We start from the raw sequence: 13,726 nt of genomic DNA on the forward strand, positions 1-13,726 counted from the left end.
ACCCTACCATTAGAGCACAAACACTTTTCTCCTCTGACACATTCAACTGCTTCCCAGTCTGCAAGATGGGCCCTCAATTAAGCCTGAATAACTTTCCCCTCTCAAAGGACGTCTCTCTTTCTGCGGACGAGCATTGCACACATTGGACTTGTAGGATAAGCTCTTTGAAAACTGATTTACCTCCACGGTGACCACATATTTGAGAATTTGAATCCCTGTTTTATGACTTAATGATTGCCTGGTGATGATACAAACCACAATATAGCTACCATTAATAAAGGTCTACTTTTACGTTCACTTGAAAGTATAAGTAATGACTCTACTGGTTAAATGAGTCGTATATAACGAGCAGTTTATGTCATAAAAGTTCAATGACTCCACTGCCACACTGGTTTATGACAAGAAAATTGTGAGATCAATATTCCTTTTCTTCAATTTTTTCATAGCCCATTACAACTGTCCAATCATATTTTATCCAAGCAAAACTATTGCAAAACTAACCATTCTCCATAGCTTCTTCTTCATGACAGGGCATTAACATTTCTTCTCATGATCAGAGTGAGACTTGATGTGCGAGGAAGCAATGACGGAAATCATGTCTTGTTAGTGTTATTCTGTTCCTGTATTTCATCAGTAGTAGTCATGAAACGCAGTAAACACAGACGTTTGAACACAGACACGTATAAACAGTTTCTATCACTTACAATATACAACTATGGCAGTGACAGCAGGGGCCAACTTACATGTATCATCTTTTCTTTCACAAGGGTTTAAAAACAGGTGTCAGGGCCAGAACTTGACATTGAATATGCAAAAGATATAAATAAGACATTCATATAAAAATAGGCTTTTACAAAATATACTCTATTAACCAATATTTACCAAAAGTGGAAAATGTGCCTGTGTTTTTGATCAGTGAGTCCTGTTAAGCTAAATCGGCTTGAAGTAAGCAATGCCATTGAAGACAGTCAGTAGAGCGTACAGCCTTCTACCTCAACAAGTGGGATTCTCTAGACTAGCAGCAAACAGAGGGAAGACAAACTCATGAGAGGGTCAGAAGGTCAATGTGAGTAGCCTACAGCAGTTTCATCTGGAATAACATTATTCTAGAACATGACACATTATTCCAGGAAGATTCAAATCCAGTGTGTTAACCATGGACAAGTTTTGATTGCTTTAATACACTAAAACCTCCCAACATTTAGTTATTTTTTATCCGTAACGGACAAAATCAGTAGTGTTTTTTTAATAGAATAAATTAATATTAATTATTTTCATTCTCTAAATACAGTATGTTAAATATTCCAAATGGCTGTGTCGTTTCATCTGTGCACAGAGTGAGAACTATAGCAGTGTGTCCTGCCCAGCAATCACATCCACCATATTTAATTTGCATCAGAAAGTCCATTTCCTAAATGCCAGAACACGTCCGTATAGCTTAAAGTCTTGACATCTTGCTTCACTGACACACACCGTGGTCACCAAGTCCCACATGCCAGGGTGCAAGTTTTCCCTTGATGGCGTTTGGCCACTGTGTTTCGACATTGCACCCCAGCAAACGCAACAGTCCAGGGAGAGGGTTGAAGAGCTTTGTGTGCAAAAGAATCCTGACGCCCCATCTTCAGCTTACTGTATACACAGTACAGTAGTTCCTCATTATGTGTGAAGAGACTGTAATAACAGCCTTCTTGTAAAGTTTAACAGTTCCAGTTCCATGAAAACACAAAGACATGAACCCACACACTCACACACATCATCATCATCATCATCATCATCATCATCACACACACACACACCATCCAATAAATATTCTCATTTGCATGTGTACACCTCTGTCCTCTCACTGCAGGTGTTGCATTTAACGTAGCAGCACCACAGGAACTTACAGTTGCACTGCCAGACGCGCGAGTACTGGTGTGTGTTGTATCCCCTGCCGCAGCACATCAAGTCACAGCCGCTGATGTGCTGCATCATAGTCTTGTTACACACCCTGCCCTGTGTCCCCAAGCTCCCCGTCACAGGGTCCGCCTCACAGTAGTTAGGCGACTTGTCTATGTACACCAGGTCTGTATCCATGGGCTTCCGGTAAGAGTAAGGCTTCTTGATCTTGAGGAATTTAGGGCGCTTGTTGCGGCTGGCTTTGACTGGTTCCACGTGCACGGCATGGGCATACTTCTCCTTGAGAATGTAACCGAGCTCGCGGAACTTGGGAAGTGTAGTCCAGCAGGTTTTGGTGGTGCACGAGCCTGAGACACCATGACACTTGCATTCCAGTTGCATGTTCTTCTCCAGGATCTAGACACACACAAAAACAACTTAGTAACATAGTAACAACCAGCGTCTGTGAAAACACACCAATGATGAGTGATAGTTACGCTCTCATGATAGGTTAATAACAGCCATGCTAGATTATTCAAACCAATTAGCATGTCATTTACAGGATTAATGATTTCACAGTTTTATCTGCTAACAAAATAGCAATGTGTTTTAGTTAATTTTTCATAGCTGAATTAAATTCTAATTCATGCAATATCTATATATGTACAAAACTCTGGTGTGTGTCTCTTGCACTACAAGACGAGAGCGACGAACGTGCAACTTACTAACAACGTGACGCACAAATACACTACAGTTGAGGATTAAATACAGCCCCACCACGTAGCTGTGTGATACCATATACACAGAAGCCAAAATAATGTATCAGATTTCAGGCTCTGTGTGTGTAGTCACCACACACAGCACACAAATGTCAAGAGTGACTGTACAAGGCGCCGAGTGACTGGGATTACTGCTAAACCCTGAACTGATGACACTGAGAAGTGCCATTGACTCAAACTGGAATTTTCTTTAGCAACAAGGTCAATTACGATTTCCTTTAGCAAAAAAATGCTCGGAGTTTGGTGTGCGATATGGTCTCACAAAGCCATTGACAAGATATTTATGCCTCGGTGTTCCTGGCAAGTAAACTGTAACGATAAAACCCAAATACAGACGTGTGAACAAGAACCGAAAAAACAACTTTCCCCTGAGCAAACCACTTCATGAAACCCTTGGCTTCAACTCCCTAATCCATCAGTTGTTCTGTGACCAACACTTGTGACAGCCTTTGTCTGGACGTCTCCGACCAGGGAGCTGTGAACGGCGCTCCTGCTCAGTGTCACTGCTTTTGATTAGCATAAATAAAGGAGGCGAGGGGGGGTAGCTATCAAAACAGAGAGGCCATTTATTAGCAGAAAGAAGAGAGACGAAGGAAAACTGTGCAAAGTTTGAATCCACAAGTGCAGTCTTTTCCCTGGGAGGCAATTTAGCTGTCCAGATAAGCCAATTTGAATTCACGGTCCTGAAACGCACGTAGAAAATGATCTACTAGGTACAATTGTGTGCGAGGAGGCTTTTCAGCCAGTGTGGGGCTGGACGTGTCAGTTGTGTGAATCAGGCGATTTTGGCACGGCGAGGCAGAAAGAGAGGATATGAGTTAACTTGGGCAAAGCTGCTTCTTTATTCTTCGCTAACTCCTAGCTCACTTTAGCTGTTTGGCACATCATTCCACTCAATCTCTAACCTCTAGACTTTCTGGAGTCTCTTTGTCACTCTGCAGTGTTCTGCAGCCAGGCATGCACAAAAGCCATCAAATGAGCAGGTCAGCACATCCTTTCCTGCTAAATTTGTCTTATCTGTACTGTATCGTATTATTGTTGCCTCTTGTTCCAGTTTTGCGTTGCCATGCTCTTTGTAACTTTTGCCTAAAATAAAAATTAAAAACTGTAGGCTATTGCTATTGCTGTCTGACAGTAAGCATGGCCGTTTTCATGGTATATTAAATAGATTTTGACTTGATGAATATCCTGTTTGAACCTCATACCAAAGTAAAACTGTGGATTAGAGTTGGTATGCAGGTGGAGTGCATGTCAGTACACTCTTCTATACAGCAAAGCACACACATTGTACTCAGTGGTGATCAAACCTAATAACCAAAGAGTAAACACCCCTGTGGTGCATGTACAAGCACATTTTACCTGATGTGGGTTTATGATGTTAGAGAAATTGTGGGTGGGGACTGTCATAAAGGTAACTGTATACCGTCCCAGTGGTGCCAAGCATGGCGGTGGTGGGGGGGGCTAATGCCTTTTTGTACAGTGTCAATCTGTTTTCAGCGCAGAGATCTGGGTTGTAATCAAACCCTGCCACTTAGACAGCTCTTCCCCTAAAAGCAGCCTTTTATTCTGCTGCTTGTTCAATCTTAGGCCCTGCTGCCCAGATCTTTGGCAAGGTTCACCCACACCACAGCATGGCAGGGACTGTTAACAGTGACTGAGGCCAGCCGTGGACCAGTTAACCACCGGTTCACCCTCACATTTGATCTTCACCTGCTCTCTCATTTAAATTTGGAGAGCAAACTCTATGATCTGTTAAGTCACTGTGCTAAATAAGGAGACATAGTCCTATTTCTAATCACTTACCTTGCGTCCCACCTCATTGTTGTGGAGGTTCATGAGTGTCCTCGCGTTCTGTTTGACCTCCCGAGCGTCGATAAATACTTTGGAGAAGCCGAGGCCGTAGCTGATGTCTGCCGAGCAGCCTCCCCACTTCCAGCCTTGGTCTTTGCTGTAGAAACCCTGCTTCTCCTTGTCACAGCTACAGTCACTCAGGTTACCCTGTGTACAGGCGGCTGTGATGGCATGGGCCACCCCTGCCGCAATGATGGCGTAGGTGAACGCAGCCTCTTTACTGCCTGGTGGAGCAGAAATAAAGAGGCAATGAATAAAATGTTGCACTTACGCATTGAGATTTTTAAAAAATTCTCCTCCAGTTTAAGAGAAATGCAATAAAAAAGTAATGTGATTTTAAATAGGAAAACAAAATCAATTATTAACAGTATGTATGCTTACATCACAGTCTTACTGACATATCACTCAAGGGCTGCAGTGTTTTGAAACCTGACCTGGAAACTGTCCTGCCTGTGAACCAAAATGGCCGCTGGTGGCATAGTCAACAAAGCAGTATGAATAAGAGGGTTGTCGGCAAGGAGGGCCTATTGATCCGCTCAGAAACTGTCACATTCTGTGTAAACTCATAAGGCACTGGCATCAGAAATCTTCGTCCTGCTGTTATCTCGCCAAAGTCCAGCTAACAAATCATTTACACACACACGGAAATATCGACAAATAACTAAAGGTTAATCTGACAGGACTCATACAGACGGGTCGTGACGCAAAGTTCTCCGGTCGAATAATAAGCTGAGAAAAACACACTCTGAAGAGATACAGCTTATTCGAAACTTCGTATGATGCAAGCGAAGCGATGTGTCAAAGCCGCCCACAGTGTAATGAACATGCATATTCACAAACACGACCATGTCGTAGAGTTTCATTTTCACATTTGCGATTCAGTATCGTGCAAACAGGAAACTTCCACATGTGACATCCATCACATCTGTGTGTAAATAAGCTCCACTTGTCTCTGTTTGCTCAAAACAAACATCATACTTTCTTTGTGCTTCCTCCTGCCACCCAGTTCACTATGTAAAGCTGCCATGTTTTTGATAAACATCTTGGATGTGTGCCCTCACCATTGAAAAAAAAAAAAAACAACTCATATTGAGGCATCAATTATGTGGACGTTTTTATAGACTTGATGGGCTCCGAGCCAAAAAAGAAGGTGTGTCGGTGCAGTCAGCCAGTTCTGACTGCACCGTTGTTAATTTTTCCCCTGCAGTTCTGAGTGCACGGGTTCACCGCAAGAGATGGTATGTATTCTTCATAACCTTGTAATGAGAGGTGGAAGATATTAAAAAGGGATTCAAAAGGCTGTATAAGTTGAACCAGAAGTGCCAGTTCACTGTTCTTCTGGCATGTTTGTTTCTCTTTCATCCCTGCAGAGTCGTGCTCCTCTCCAGCCTTTTTATTTGGACCTCATCTCATTCAGCTTAGTGTAGCTGCAGAGTTCAAGTACAAACACGGCTGAGGCCTGAAACGGCTCAAAGCTGATGCACCTTGCATTACGCATAAGCACGCTGTCAGTTCACTGGTCATTCTCCTTCGCTTTAAGAACAATTGCGAGCTCCACAGCTCCGCTCGGCCTGGGCAGCAACAATGGCATTCATTTACAGCCATTGGCCTTCCACGCTAATCCGAGCGGTGAAACCAATCTATTTGGTATGGCTGTCCAAGCCATAGACTTAAACTCCTGTCTTGGAAACACAGACCAAGACTCTTGATGAGCTAAAACCACTCATTCATAAAGGAACAGATTGTCAAATACCCTTGTTTTCATCTCAACAGCGTGAGGAGATAATCCTTTCTTTCCAACAGCAGCAGGCAAGATGGCCTCAAACAGCTGGTCCAAGCTACTGACCATTGTGTTTTACTTCAATAGTTCTGGCCCAGCAGAACTAAAATATGTTACAATTCTTTGAAGGTTTTTATCAAACTGGTTTTACAAAGCCACCTCTGTGGGTATCAAACTCCTTACTCACTGACTGTCGCCATAAAGGCCTCATTAGACAAAAGATCATTATACTTCATTAAACCCCTTTAAGGTCTTCCTACTGATATCCTCAATATCTGACAGTCTTTAATCCACTTTATCAGTCAGCAGCCACAAAATCCCCGCTCACAATTTCAGCATCCCCCGACGTTCATCCTCTCTTTAGAGGAGACTGTTGTCTCAGCAGTGGAAACACTGATTTGAAATAATTTGTTTCTCTAATTTAGGACTTTCAGGTCCTGCTTTCCTCTTGGCTTTGCCCCACTGTAACTTATACCCGTGGTAAGAGCTACGTCCTTACAGTGAGAGCCACAGCACCCACAGGATAAAGACCAGTGAAAATGTGTCTCCAGAGACTCTGCCGGGCAGAAAAGAAAGGCTGCAAACATTCAAAGAGCTTTGTTACAGCGCTGGCTTCAGATACCTTTTATACATGCTCAGAAAGCCTTACTCAGTGAAAAGTCTAGAGCAAAACTAGGCCTGATGTAAATGACACTGGTTCCTTATGGGATGCTCCTGAAACCATGGATGCAGCAATGCAGGGAAGATGATCATTTATATAGAGAAGTTTGCCTGGTGAAGGTTTTGATCAACTATCACCTTTTTTTGTATTTTGTACAGGACACGTGTTAAAGGATACATGTCAAGGTCATAAATTTACAAATTAATGCATTCTTTTTTTTTTTTTTTTTTTTGAGGCATCAAGTCATAGTTTAATTTCTTGACTGGCCTCTGTATTGCAATTTACATTGGCTCTGAGTTTAGGTTGTAAAAAACGAGTCAAAGGTGAACACTGCGCGCACTTTACGCACAACGCATCGAGGTGTCTTATAAATTGTGTTTACTGCTGGAAACAAAAAAAGGTTTCAAATTGTAAACAAACGTTAACAGACAGCAACATACCCACTTTCAACTCTTTTCCGAAGACTGTCCTCTCTCCAAGCGCAGAGCAGTTCCAGCGCCCGTTTTTGAACTGAAACTGACACTCGTTGATGCCCATTTGGGCTCCCTCTCCGATGACGATAATGGCATCGGGGCGACTCTGGCAGATAATCCGCTGTCTGGGAGCCAAACCGGGGATCTTGTTACAGATTATACTCGCACCTAGGGCCACCACCGACGAGAAGCCACTGTGAATTGAAGATAGATATGACTGAGATAAATTGATATATTTTTTTTCTCCCTTTATTGTAATATTTTTAATTGTTCGTCTATTTTTTTTTTCCAAGTTTCCATAAACGTTTAAAATCAAATGCGTTGCCACTGTTTTTTTTTTTGTTAAATAATAGCTGATAGTCATTATCTAAATTTTTAATAAAAGCCAGTCAATGTGGGAAATACACAGTTTTAATGGGAGTGCATTTTAGGAGACAGAAATGATCATCAAAGCTATTTGTTTCACTTTAGAAGACATTCTCTAACAGGTCTGCACCTCTACACTAATTCTGTCCTGCTACTTAAAAGTTGCAGATACTTTTATATATTATGCCAGTATGAGTTTTAGCCCACCAACCTTTAAAGGTATGATGAAGGAAATGTCAATAAGTGATAAGGACGCAGCCGCCACGAGTCTCACTGAGATAAGTTTGCGCTCTTCCCTAAATGTTGTATTTATCTTTTATAAAATCTACTGCCTGCTTTCCAGCAATTACTCCCACAGACCAACAGCAAATAAAAGCCTCATTGTCAGTCGTCGGTTATTAAAGCCCTTTGTGTCAGGGAATAACCTACAGCAAAGTAAAGAGAAGTCAAACACCGCAGCTCACCCAATTTTCAAATAAACGATTCCTAGACAAAGTAAAACTCTTAAAATCCAGCGTCGTGTTCTCCGACTCATTGCGGCCCCGCTCTCAGTTTCATGCAACGATTTGTAGCTGATGAATAACTCGGCTCGCTTATTCTCCGATCGATCACAGCACAGGTAACTCCAAAGGAACTCCAAAATGACGAAAAGCATAAAAAAATAGCACAGGCTCGGGAACTTTCTGCAAATTGCCGGCTAGGGTATCATCCAAACTCCTTTTACTGGCCCCCTTTCGCTGGGCCCTCTTGTCATTGCGAGGGTGTCACAGGTAACCCTTGGGGTGAGCAAGTGCGATTATCTCTTTCTCACAGTTCCTCTGCTACCCGCAGGTCTTGGTTATATATCTGGCTCATCTATCTGGGGCGTGTTCACAGGAGACATGGGGCCCTGCTGAAGAATCCCGCCAGGGCTGAATCTCAGCACACACACACACACACACACACACACACACACACACACACACACACACACACACACACACACACACACACACACGCACATACACACTCCTCTGCTGTGAATTCACCTTGACTGATTGGGATGGCTTTTGATTTGGTTATTAAGTGGGTCAAGGCTCAACGTAATGTGGCCTTAAGCTTGCTAAGCTTTTTTTTTTTTTTTTTTACGCAGGTGTGACCAGTTTTTCTGCATTGAATTTAGCTATTTTTATTTTGCACATTTCCAAAAAGAAGCGCCAGAAAAAGCTGCAGATAAACAATATTAATACAAAGACAAATAAGGCGCAATGATTGTTGTAAGTGGACAAATGATCACATCAGAGTGAATTCTATCTTCTGCACTCTTGCAACAGGTGGTTAAATCATATTTATGAGATTTAATACATGCCTTCATGTCCTTTTAGTTTTTTTATTTATTTTTTAATTCGAAAAGTTCAGTTGATCCACTTCTCGGTTTTATAAGGCATCTGGTGCGCGCTACCTGTGCAGCGCCTCCGTCCTCTCTGGATCACCTACCTTTTATAACGGCGACATCTGGTGGCCGAGTGAAGATATTGCAGGCCAAACGCTAAGCGCACCGCCCACCTTGTCCCTGTGTTCTTCCCGTAGCTCGCCCAAACTTGGACCTGCTGCTGCTTTGACCGTACGGTAGGGAGGCAGTTGGTGAGTGAGGGGGTGAGAGATCATTGATGTCAGCATGGACCTTCATCACCCGCACTTGATCGATGATTGCCTCATTCATATTTTTACATTCCTGACCGAGGAAGATTTAATCAACGCCTCAAGCGTGTGCAAGGTAAGGAGCGTCCAATTTGCGGAAGTAGCTCATGCGCTATAGGATCGAGCACTTTATGATTCCTCAAAACTTTTCTCTGAAATATTTTTAGGATTGGCACGAAGCTGCAGAGACTCCTTGGTTATGGAGGTGAGCTTTCATGCCTGTCTTTTCCAACAAGATAGAAAGTAAACTTCCATGTCAAAACATCCGCACGTAAACACGCAGGTGTGCGCTCCCCTCAGGAGGATGTGCCTGCAGCGCTGGAGCTTCTGTGGCTCTGCTGTCCTGGGGAGTGAACACGTGACTCACTCATGGAAGAGGTACTTCCTGCGTCGTTGCCACTTGGAGATGAAGATGACTAAAGGCCACTCAGGAGGTTACTCCTGCAAAAGCCTCAGAGGACACACAGGTACGCCGCCTCTCTCTGTGGTGTCTCCTCAGTGTCCTCTCAGCGTTTATGTCTGACACATGCCGTCCATCAGGCAGGGTGGTGGGGTTGGTGTACCTGCAGGGGAATTCAGCTCAGCTTCCTCGCCTCTGGAACAGCAGCGCCACAGTCTGCAGCGCCTCTGCTGACGGAACCGTCCGAGCGTGGAACATCCAAAGAGTCAGTGCAACACCTTCAGATTATCATCCTGCATCTTCGCTATTACAAGATAACAACAGTGACTGTTGAGTGCAGGCATTATGTGGCATTCAGGCCTTTTATCTGCGCTAAACCAGTGACGTGCACGGCGGTCATGTGCCACACGTGTGCTGGCTTCATTCAGGCTGCCACTGAAACTTCTCCCTCCTTGGATGCTGCTCAAATCAATGCGCTACTCGAGGCATTTCTCTGTTCTCTCTCAGGGCGAACTCCTGTGGTGCAGCCCCGTGCAGAGCCCTTTGACGGGGATTGTAAGCGATGAACAGCGTGAAGTTGTGATCACAGCAGACTCCTCAGGCCTCATCAAGACCTGGCACGGTCAGAGTGGCCAGGAAGTGGCCTCCTTTCCCACTGCATCTCATGCACATTCATTACTGCAGTACAATGTCAACGGCAATTGGTTTCTGAGTGTAAGTAACCTCAGAATTTCTGGGTTTATAAATCTGAAAATAATACTTTTTCTAGTAAAACAACACATGCTTCTTCTTCTTTTTCTTCTCTTCCAGGTTGGAACGAGTCAGGGGTCTGTGTGTACACTAGCTGATTCAGCTTTGACTAAACGGTCCAGCGTAATGGTGTGTGACACCTTTGAAGTCAACATTCTCCTAGTTTCACCTGACAAGAAATGGATCGCGGCTGGAACCAAGGACAGCAGTGACTGCAGTCCAAAGGTATTTCTTGTTGTCTTTGTCAGACTGCCCGGCCGTGTTTTACCGCATTACCTCTGCACAAGTGACATGGTGGGAAGTTGGCGTTCACAGATAAGAACAATGAAACAGAAATATGCATTCTGCAGTTTTCTGTGCGGTTTGTTGACAGGTGATTCACACTGAGAGTTTGACCTCGCCGTCTGAGAACGAAGATCCTCTGTGCCGCTGGGTGCCAGCCGCTGGGTGCCAGGCTGCTGTCTTCATACCCACCCAGCCTGCCAGACTGGCTATCATCCACCGCAACGGGGGCCCAAACAACAAAGTCCTCTCTGTCTTCGATGTCAGACTTAAAAAGACTAAGTACAAGTCAGAGATCCAGGGTGAGGACTGAGATATGTGCAGATTGACTTGAGCATGTTGTAAATGTCATGCTGAATCTTACACTGTAGCCAGCAGTCAGTCTGTGAATCATTCCAGCTGATCTTGTTCAGCTGCTGGTACAGATTCTGCTAAATTTGACCCATTTCTGCATTTTGCTGATTCCCCTGGATGACTGGCTACAGTGGAATTTAATGTTGGGATAAATATTCACGTATCTTACAAATCAGTTTTAGTATCAGCTCCTTCAATTTAGAGTGCAGTGGGCTTGTTTCCAGACTAAATATCACGTGGTGGTGTTCAGCAGAAACTGAGAGAAATCTGCATAAAACAGAAGAGTTTTCTCAGCTGTAACAGCTGTCACACCTGCTGCAGCTATTGCTTTTTTGACATACGCGTTCAATCCGCACTTAGATGCAATGAGTTCACACCTTACGTCTGTGGTCTGTCAAAGGTCATTGTGGGAAATGTAGGTAAATACGAATTGAAATAGATGTAAGTTTAACAGGTTGTCTGAAAGTGGGCGCCCCCCCCCAGAAAAGTACGACAGCTCACATCACAGAATAATTCCTGAAATCTGCAGCACAAAGCTTAAGAAAGGCGTGTTTTTCCTAAAAACTGTACTTTCTTCTCTTCTCGTCACAGTCCAGCAGGTGGAGTCCTTCTCCTTGATGCTGGACACCTCGTCCTCAAACATCCTTTTAGAGGCCAAAGACAGCAACTGCTTGGTGTTGGCAGCTGACCGGACGCTGTGGGTGTACTCTCTGAAAGGAGCGCTGCTTGCTAGCTTTGAAGAGCATACTATGCCTATCTCTTCTATATGTGTGGTAGGCCACTTGGAATTCAAATAAACAGCCCTTTGCCTGTTTCATTTCTTTGTTTTGCGCAGTGTGATGCATAGCGTCTGTGTGAAAAGAGCTGAATGTTTGTGTTGTCTTCACGTTCGCAGGATAGCTTTCGCGTGGTGACGGCGTCTCAGGACCTCTCCTTACGAGTGCTGACATGGAGAAACGACAGAGATCGCGGGTTGACCCTGGAGAGCCGGTACCACTTACTGGGAGGCTCTCACACAATGTCCAGGTGCTGTGTGCTTTAGGATGGGTCTGCTGTATCTACTTGTAATGCAACAGCCTGACTGCTCTTTTTGCCTCATCAGTCATTTCCTTTATTCTTTGTGTGTCCCAGAGGGTTCGCTCACGTCGCCTGTGACTACTCCAGCATCGTGGCCTCGGCAGAAGGGAAAGATGGGAAAGACGTCTTAAAGGCATATTCTTTCACCTCCTGAGCATCACTGCTCCGCGGAAACGGTGCCTGCAAGCAGTTTGCACAACCCGCTGGAAGGAGGAACATTTGCCTTTATTCAGTGTTAATTTTGACAAGAATTTTAAATTTAGTTTTAGTCTTAGTCGCTTAACTGATGATTGTGGTTGGTTTAAAGGTTAGGGTTTCATCTAGTCAGTAGGCTGAGAATGTGTTACTGACTTAAATACTTTTATTAATCATATAACAATGAATGCCTGAAGTGTGCTAGATAAAGTGCAGTAATACATGACGCTGTAAATGATTAGCAAATGATTACAAAACACGTACGCTCCATCCTCATTGGAAACAAGACACACAGTCTTTTTTTCGGAGAGAATTTGACTTGCACTGGCAGAAGCGATTGGTTAAAAATGAAAACAACAACCAGGTTGTCCGCCCGAACACAGACAACTTCGCTGTAATTTTTGTTATCAGCATTTGTTTGATTTACGTCGTCTTTACAATTTAGTCATGCAATAAAATGATGTCAACGAACACTTTTTTTCGTTGACAAAATTAACACTGAAAACTTTTATTGCAGTCTGTTCGTCATACATGCTTCCATGTGGTCAGTCTGTGTTTACAGAAAGCAGAATGCATCACTTGTTGCACATGAGAAATGCTATAAAGGCATTCATACACTGTGTGAACAGCATGCTTGTTAAGAAAAGAAAGGTGTGTCCAGGTAAAAGCATAATGTTCCATTACTGCTACGGGATCAGAGGTATGTCCGTGTTGAATGTGACTGTTCTTAAGGCATAATGTATTGCAAAGTATATTCTGGTCTCCTGTTCTTCAATATGTTACCTCCACTCACTACTGAGAGAAGAGAATACTGTGGCATTAGTTATGCATTACTGACAATAAACTACATACCGTGAATGTTTACATTTAGCCCACACTGACAAAATTACTATTAAATCATTTTGTTAGAAGGCACAAAAGCACTCTTGTCTCTTTCATGCTCCTACATGGAAGTACAAGCAGTACACCACATGTACATGATGGGTAATACCTGCGACCCTGATAGCAAAAAAAGGGGGACACTGTAAAACTTAACTGAAAACAGAATGCAGTCATTTGCAAACAAACTGTGTTTACCCATGACAGTGCCCCTGAGCCCATGTAGTAACATCCTTTACACAGTCATGTGTTCACAAAGTGGTGAACCTCGCTCCATCCTCGCTTGTGAACGTCTGAGTCTTTCCAGGATGACCCCTTCAT

The 13,726-nt window shown here is 43.6% G+C and overlaps 2 protein-coding genes across 2 annotated transcripts; one reads left to right on the plus strand and one right to left on the minus strand.

The window, feature by feature from the left end:
- Window positions 1-606: 606 nt before the first annotated feature.
- On the minus strand, window positions 607-8,604 carry LOC139334871 (protein Wnt-7a). The gene is made up of 4 exons (XM_070968106.1): window positions 8,253-8,604; window positions 7,390-7,616; window positions 4,461-4,732; window positions 607-2,295 (listed from the first exon to the last, which is right to left on the minus strand). Exons 1-4 carry the CDS (start codon window positions 8,441-8,443, stop codon window positions 1,813-1,815), a joined length of 1,173 nt encoding a protein of 390 aa, XP_070824207.1. The 5' UTR covers window positions 8,444-8,604; the 3' UTR covers window positions 607-1,812.
- A 740-nt stretch (window positions 8,605-9,344) lies between these two features.
- On the plus strand, window positions 9,345-13,442 carry fbxw12 (F-box and WD repeat domain containing 12). Its single transcript, XM_070968763.1, has 10 exons — window positions 9,345-9,544; window positions 9,636-9,673; window positions 9,769-9,935; window positions 10,009-10,133; window positions 10,376-10,582; window positions 10,679-10,843; window positions 10,992-11,202; window positions 11,846-12,027; window positions 12,150-12,280; window positions 12,386-13,442. Exons 1-10 carry the CDS (start codon window positions 9,446-9,448, stop codon window positions 12,483-12,485), a joined length of 1,425 nt encoding a protein of 474 aa, XP_070824864.1. The 5' UTR covers window positions 9,345-9,445; the 3' UTR covers window positions 12,486-13,442.
- Window positions 13,443-13,726: the final 284 nt, after the last annotated feature.

The sequence above is a fragment of the Chaetodon trifascialis genome, chromosome 8 (assembly GCF_039877785.1).
Source record: "Chaetodon trifascialis isolate fChaTrf1 chromosome 8, fChaTrf1.hap1, whole genome shotgun sequence".
Lineage (NCBI taxonomy): Eukaryota > Metazoa > Chordata > Actinopteri > Chaetodontiformes > Chaetodontidae > Chaetodon > Chaetodon trifascialis.

Bases quoted from the DNA above. Each gene is read 5' to 3' on its own strand.
- LOC139334871 (XM_070968106.1), bottom strand. From the start codon at position 8,443: ATGCTTTTCGTCATTTTGGAGTTCCTTTGGAGTTACCTGTGCTGTGAT. The intron at 4,733-7,389 runs GTATGTTGCTGT...CTGCTCCACCAG, and splicing joins CGGAAAAGAGTTGAAAGTGG to GCAGTAAAGAGGCTGCGTTC. The intron at 2,296-4,460 runs GTAAGTGATTAG...GTGTGTGTCTAG, and splicing joins ACAATGAGGTGGGACGCAAG to ATCCTGGAGAAGAACATGCA.
- fbxw12 (XM_070968763.1), top strand. From the start codon at position 9,446: ATGGACCTTCATCACCCGCACTTGATCGATGATTGCCTCATTCATATT. The intron at 9,674-9,768 runs GTGAGCTTTCAT...CGCTCCCCTCAG, and splicing joins GAGACTCCTTGGTTATGGAG to GAGGATGTGCCTGCAGCGCT. The intron at 10,134-10,375 runs GTCAGTGCAACA...GTTCTCTCTCAG, and splicing joins GAGCGTGGAACATCCAAAGA to GGCGAACTCCTGTGGTGCAG.